We start from the raw sequence: 7,558 nt of genomic DNA on the forward strand, positions 1-7,558 counted from the left end.
TCTCTGTACCTGTCTCTCTGTACCTGTCTCTCTCTACTTGTCTCTCTCTACTTGTCTCTCTCTACCTGTCTCTATCTACCTGTCTCTCTCTACCTGTCTCTATCTACCTGTCTCACTCTACCTGTCTCACCCTACCTGTCTCTCTCTACCTGTCTCTCTGTACCTGTCTCTCTCTACCTGTCTCTCTCTACCTGTCTCTCTACCTGTCTCTCTGTACCTGTCTCTCTCTACCTGTCTCTCTCTACCTGTCTCTCTACCTGTTTCTCTGTACCTGTCTCTATCTACCTGTCTCACCCTACCTGTCTCTCTGTACCTGTCTCACCCCGCCTGTCTCTCTTCCTACAGCTCTTCTTTCTCAGGTTGCCGTGTTGGCAGCAGTTCTGGTTCTGGTCGTCATGGCAATCGTCTTCCTCGTCATCCTCATCATCGTCTGGAGAAAAGTGAGTCCCGTCGTCACTCTGTCTTTGATATGATGCAGAAACTGTTTGTCCCGGTTGCCATGGCAACAAGTTGACCTCTGTGGCCACTCCTGTCAGAAACCTCGTTATGAAGTTCGTTGGAAGGTCATCGAGTCGGTGAGTCCTGACGGACAGCAGTACACCTACCTGGATCCCGCCCACCTGTCCTACAGCTCCACCTGGGAAGTACCACGAGAGCACGTGGTCCTGGGTACGAGTGTCCAACCTAGTCCTAATGTTGGACCTAAACTATTGTCTACCTGTCTGTTTGACTGTGTGTATACCTGTCTCTCTCTTCAGGTCAGGTGTTGGGTTCAGGGGCGTTCGGCCGTGTTGTCGAGGCGAACGTCTCTGGTTTGATTCACTCTCATTCTACGACGAAAGCAGCTGTGAAGATGGTCAAATGTATGTTCACGTCTGTCTGTCTGTCTGTCCAACTATCTGTCTGTTATTAAACGTGTGTGTGTGTGTGTGTGTGTGTGTGTGTGTGTGTGTGTGTGTGTGTGTGTGTGAATTCAGCCAACAGTGGTTCGGTGCAGTCTCTGATGTCAGAGTTGAAGGTTATGGTTCATCTTGGTCCTCACCTGAACGTCGTCAACCTGCTCGGAGCCTGCACCCGAGGAGGTGACCACGACACCTGATTCAATCCAGACTAGCTAACGGACCGCACAGCTAGAAGCAGAAATCATATGTGTGTGTGTGTGTGTGTATGTGTGTGTGTGTGTGTGTGTGTGTGTGTGTGTGTGTGTGTGTGTGTGTGTGTGTGTGTGTGTGTCTGTTTAGGTCCTATCTATCTGATCACTGAGTTTTGTCGTCATGGAGACCTGGTGAACTACCTGCAGAGGAACAAACACACCTTCCTACAGAGTGACACACAGACCAAAAGGTCAACACACACACACACACACACACACACACACACACACACACACACACACAGAGTTATTTAACATGTTGTAACTGTGTCCAAACTGGCTTCTTAATGTTTCCTCCGTTTGATTCAAAGCGTCTTCACGTCTCTTTGTTGGCGTCTCTGAGACGCTGTTGAGATGACGACGTGTGTGTCTCTCATTGGCTCTCGCCCTGCAGCGACAGTGATGGAGGTTATATGGACATGAACAAAGAGGAGAACGCTCAGTACGTCGCCATGAAGGAGCTCAGCTATGCTGACATCGAACCCGCCGTGTACGAGATGCCGTGCACGCCACCAGGTAATGCATGGAGCTCACTGTGTCTCTTCATCTTTAGTAGTCGTTTGAAAAAAGATCAATAATGACCTGTTGTTGCCTTTTAGACCAAAAAGAGTCGGCGCTCGTCCTCTCTGATTCTCCTCACCTCGGCCTCCACGACCTCCTCAGCTTCTCCTACCAGACCGCTCAGGCCATGGACTTCCTGTCCTCCAGAAACGTAAGACTGGTCAATAACCAATCATCACTAGACTTTGATAAATAATCACTGATTACATGTTGACATGTTGTGTGTTGACATGTTAAGTGTTGACATGTTGTGTGTTGACATGTTGCGTGTTGACATGTTGCGTGTTGACATGTTGAGTGTTGACATGTTGCGTGTTGACATGTTGAGTGTTGACATGTTGCGTGTTGACATGTTGAGTGTTGACATGTTGTGTGTTGACATGTTGTGTGTTGAGTGTTGACATGTTGAGTGTTGACATGTTGCATGTTGACATGATGCGTGTTGACATGTTGTGTATTGACATGTTGCGTGTTGACATGTTGCATGTTGACATGATGCGTGTTGACATGTTGTGTATTGACATGTTGCGTGTTGACATGTTGCGTGTTGACATGATGCGTGTTGACATGTTGAGTGTTGACATGTTGCGTGTTGACATGTTGCGTGTTGACATGATGCGTGTTGACATGTTGTGTATTGACATGTTGCGTGTTGACATGTTGCGTGTTGACATGATGCGTGTTGACATGTTGAGTGTTGACATGTTGCGTGTTGACATGATGCGTGTTGACATGTTGTGTATTGACATGTTGCGTGTTGACATGTTGCGTGTTGACATGATGCGTGTTGACATGTTGAGTGTTGACATGTTGCGTGTTGACATGTTGAGTGTTGACATGTTGAGTGTTGACATGTTGCGTGTTGACATGTTGCATGTTGACATGATGCGTGTTGACATGTTGTGTATTGACATGTTGCGTGTTGACATGATGCATGTTGACATGTTGCGTGTTGACATGTTGCGTGTTGACATGATGCATGTTGACATGTTGTGTGTTAACATGTTGCGTGTTGACATGTTGTGTATTGACATGTTGCGTGTTGACATGATGCATGTTGACATGTTGTGTGTTGACATGATGCGTGTTGACATGTTGTGTATTGACATGTTGCGTGTTGACATGATGCATGTTGACATGTTGCGTGTTGACATGTTGTGTATTGACATGTTGCGTGTTGACATGATGCATGTTGACATGTTGAGTGTTGACATGATGCGTGTTGACATGTTGCGTGTTGACATGTTGAGTGTTGACATGTTGTGTATTGACATGATGCGTGTTGACATGTTGAGTGTTGACATGTTGCGTGTTGACATGTTGCATGTTGACATGTTGAGTGTTGACATGTTGTGTATTGACATGTTGCGTGTTGACATGTTGTGTATTGACATGTTGCGTGTTGACATGTTGTGTATTGACATGTTGCGTGTTGACATGTTGCATGTTGACATGTTGAGTGTTGACATGTTGCGTGTTGACATGTTGCATGTTGACATGTTGCATGTTGACATGTTGCATGTTGACATGTTGAGTGTTGACATGTTGCGTGTTGACATGATGCATGTTGACATGTTGTGTGTTGACATGATGCGTGTTGACATGTTGTGTATTGACATGTTGCGTGTTGACATGATGCATGTTGACATGTTGCGTATTGACATGTTGTGTATTGACATGTTGCGTGTTGACATGATGCATGTTGACATGTTGCGTGTTGACATGTTGCATGTTGACATGTTGAGTGTTGACATGTTGTGTATTGACATGATGCGTGTTGACATGTTGAGTGTTGACATGTTGTGTGTTGACATGTTGCGTGTTGACATGATGCATGTTGACATGTTGTGTGTTGACATGATGCGTGTTGACATGTTGAGTGTTGACATGTTGAGTGTTGACATGATGCGTGTTGACATGTTGAGTGTTGACATGTTGAGTGTTGACATGATGCGTGTTGACATGTTGAGTGTTGACATGTTGTATGTTGCATGTCCACAGTGTGTGCACAGGGACCTGGCAGCGAGGAACGTGTTGGTCTGTGAAGGGAAGCTGCTGAAGGTTTGTGACTTTGGTTTGGCTCGAGATCTGAAGAAGGAGCAGGACTACATCGCACGAGGAAACGTAAGTCAAGAACTTATTGATACAAAGATCGTGATGGAAAATATCTTGTCCACCTGACATGACAGTCACACCTGACAGTCACACCTGAGGGGTCATACATGACAGTCACACCTGAGGGGTCATACCTTAAATGGGAAATGGACTTGAGCTTTTATACTGTAGTGCTTTTACTCTGTAGGTCACACCTACACATTCACACACTGATGGTAGTGGTTACCTTTAGGTCACACCTGAGTCATGTGATCATTTTTGTCTTCAGAGCTTCCTGCCTGTGAAGTGGATGTCACCTGAAAGCATCTTCCAGAACATCTACAGCTCTCAGAGCGACGTCTGGTCCTATGGAGTCCTCCTGTGGGAGATCTTCTCTCTGGGTGAACACACACACACACATACATACTCACTCACACACACACACACTCACACACACACACACACACACACACACTCATACACAGTGTGATATCTGTCTGTGTTTTGTTCCAGGTGTTAGTCCGTACCCTGACCTCCCGATGACTCGGGAGTTTTTTTCTGCTCTGAAGAGAGGATACAGGATGAGTCGACCTGACCACGCCCCTCAGGACATGTATGACACAAAGCTAACATTTTTGATCATCCCTCCTATCTCCATTATATTTCCCAATCCTCTGAGTGAGTAAGGGGAGGGGCTTATAACACCTCTGAGTGAGTAAGGGGAGGGGCTTATATAACCTCTGAGTGAGTAAGGGGAGGGGCTTATAACACCTCTGAGGGAGTAAGGGGAGGGGCTTATAACACATCTGAGTGAGTAAGGGGAGGGGCTTATATAACCTCTGAGTGAGTAAGGGGAGGGGCTTATAACACATCTGAGTGAGTAAGGGGAGGGGCTTATATCACCTCTGAGTGAGTAAGGGGAGGGGCTTACATCACCTCTGAGTGTGTAAGGGGAGGGGCTTATGACACCTGAGTGTGTAAGGGGAGGGGCTGTCATTTTAAACATTTGGTTCTCTCTTTGTGGTTTCAGATTTGATTTGATGAAACTTTGTTGGGAGGAAAAACCTGAAGGTAGACCTGCTTTCTCCTCATTGGCTGTTTCCATGGGCAACATGTTGACTGAGGACTACAAAAAGGTGACAAAGACCTTCTAAATATGTGACGAGATCAAATCTGTTTACACATCTATATCACGGTTTACACATATGTAGATTTGTTTACACATATGTAGATTAGGTTACACATATGTAGATTTGTTTACACATATGTAGATTAGGTTACACATGTGTAGATTTGTTTATACAAATGTAGATTTGTTTACACATATGTAGATTTGTTTACACATATGTAGATTAGGTTACACATATGTAGATTAGGTTACACATATGTAGATTAGGTTACACATGTGTAGATTTGTTTATACAAATGTAGATTTGTTTACACATATGTAGATTTGTTTACACATATGTAGATTTGTTTACACATCTGATTCTGAACCTGTTATGTTTTTGTTTTTTTCAGCGGTACCTCCAGCTGACTGAAAGCTTCCTGAACAGCGACAGTCCGGCAGTGGTTCGATCCAGATCTGCTCTGACACACACACAAGGTCAGACACACACACATTCAATCACACGGTCAGACACACACACACACTTTCAGACACACACACGTTCACACACCACACACACGGTCAGACACACACACTCAAAGTCAGAAACACACACACACACACACACACACTCATGGTCAGACACACACACAAGTTCAGACCCCCCCCCCCCAGAGTCCAGACTCTGGTGGCGGAGGCGTATAAGGCTCGAGCTACATTCCAGGCCTCCGTACACACACACAGCTGTACACACCTGGACACACACCTGTACCTGTGTGTCGACTGAAAGCTATGATTTTGACTGTTAGTCTTTTTTGACTGGTTTGTTGTTGTTGTTTGTATTTGTTGTTTGTAAACGTGTTTTCATGCCCTCTAAGTCAAACATCTGTTGATGTTTGCAGGAAGCCCCGCCCCTCAGGTAAATGTGCACCTGTCAGAGGCCGAGCCAGAGGAGGCAGGTCCCTCCCATGGTACTTACATCATACCCACCACGGACATCACCATAGAAACCAGCGGGGGCGCTGCGCTGGACGTAGTCAGGTTGGAACACCTTCAAAATGTTCACCTTTAGTTTCAAAGAAAAGTTATTGTTCATGTCAGTCAAACTTTATTATTCGTTTCAATAAAACTTTATTTATTTTGTGTTTTTGTTGATGGTCCGACGTCGAAGCTTGTTGTTGTCCTTCAAACTGAATCAGAAATATATTTCCAACATTGCAACTTTTCTCTTCCTTCCTTGTGCAGACTTCAAAGTCTGCCTCTGTTTATTATCATGAATTACTCATGACTATAACGATGATGTTTCCGTCTGCAGCCCTCAGGAGTCTCTGGACCCACCAGAAGCACAGGAAGTGACATCATCAGAGGACAGACAGCAAGCTGAAGAGCCTTCCTCTTCCTCCCCCAGGCGTGATGAAGAGGAGGAGAGCTGCCTTTGAGCAGCACAGCTGCTTTCCAGTCAGAGCAGAGGGTTAAATTAACCAACTGTCTTCCTGGCAGGCAGAGCAGAGGGTTAAATTAACCAACTGTCTTCCTGGCAGGCAGAGCAGAGGGTTAAATTAACCAACTGTCTTCCTGGCAGGCAGAGCCGAGGGTTAAATTAACCCACCGTCTCCATGGCAGGCAGAGCAGAGGGTTAAATTAACCAACTGTCTTCCTGGCAGGCAGAGCCGAGGGTTAAATTAACCCACCGTCTCCATGGCAGGCAGAGCAGAGGGTTAAATTAACCAACTGTCTTCCTGACAGTCAGAGGGTTAAATTAACCAACTGTCTTCCTGACAGTCAGAGGGTTAAATTAACCAACTGTCTTCCTGACAGTCAGAGGGTTAAATTAACCAACTGTCTTCCTGACAGTCAGAGCAGAGGGTTAAATTAACCAACTGTCTTCCTGACAGTCAGAGGGTTAAATTAACCAACTCTCTTCCTGACAGTCAGAGGGTTAAATTAACCAACTGTCTTCCTGACAGTCAGAGCAGAGGGTTAAATTTACCGACTGTCTTCCTGACAGTCAGAGCCGAGGGTTAAATTAACCCACCGTCTCCATGGCAGGCAGAAAGAAGGGTTTTAAAGTGAGCCACGAACAAGCTGATTCAATCCTAATAGGGTCGTGTGACAAAAGAGGGTTTTTTACCCACAGCTCTGACTGTCAGGCTACTTCCTGTTTTTACTAATTTACAGTGGAGCAGGTCCTGATGGTTCATCATATTCAGCGTCTTTGTGTATCTTTGAAGTCTTCATGTATATCAGTGATTATAAATGTTTCTATCAGCTGTGTGTTTATTCAAAGTGCTTCAGACAAACAAATAAAAACTAAATATCTGAGTATAACCAAACACTGAGTCTGTCTGTCTGTGTGTCCACACCTCACCACAAGGTGGTGTGAAAAAGCATCGATTATTAAAAGATTCAAGTCCCCCACGTGGCTCCGCCCCCTGCTGTGTGTCTTGTTTCTACTTCCTGTTTCAGTGGCACAGGGAGAGAAAAGTGCTGAATGTGAAAAAGTGTTTCCTGAGACGGCGTCACAAGAAGACTGTTCCTCATTTTCTCCCCGAAAACATTTCACAAACATAACGTCACAAACACACACACACACACACACACACACACACACACACCATGGTTTAACTGTGCTTTACAGGGTT

General features: G+C 45.3%; 1 protein-coding gene across 1 annotated transcript in view; it reads left to right on the plus strand.

Annotated features, from left to right (window-relative positions):
- The window catches only part of LOC306832151 (platelet-derived growth factor receptor beta-like), a 17,514-nt gene extending 10,271 nt beyond the window's left edge, over nt 1-7,243 (plus strand). Inside the window, exons 15-28 of the mRNA XM_079356590.1 lie at nt 346-440; nt 537-669; nt 759-863; nt 978-1,082; nt 1,242-1,344; nt 1,548-1,669; nt 1,753-1,865; nt 3,716-3,838; nt 4,098-4,209; nt 4,322-4,421; nt 4,839-4,944; nt 5,330-5,414; nt 5,819-5,957; nt 6,232-7,243. Coding sequence (XP_079212716.1) covers nt 346-440; nt 537-669; nt 759-863; nt 978-1,082; nt 1,242-1,344; nt 1,548-1,669; nt 1,753-1,865; nt 3,716-3,838; nt 4,098-4,209; nt 4,322-4,421; nt 4,839-4,944; nt 5,330-5,414; nt 5,819-5,957; nt 6,232-6,355 — 1,565 coding nt within the window. The 3' untranslated portion in view covers nt 6,356-7,243. The remainder of the gene's footprint in view (nt 1-345; nt 441-536; nt 670-758; nt 864-977; nt 1,083-1,241; nt 1,345-1,547; nt 1,670-1,752; nt 1,866-3,715; nt 3,839-4,097; nt 4,210-4,321; nt 4,422-4,838; nt 4,945-5,329; nt 5,415-5,818; nt 5,958-6,231) is intronic.
- The last annotated feature ends 315 nt before the right edge of the window (nt 7,244-7,558 follow it).

Source organism: Symphodus melops (genome assembly GCF_947650265.1).
Source record: "Symphodus melops genome assembly, chromosome: 11".
Taxonomy (NCBI): Eukaryota; Metazoa; Chordata; class Actinopteri; order Labriformes; family Labridae; genus Symphodus; species Symphodus melops.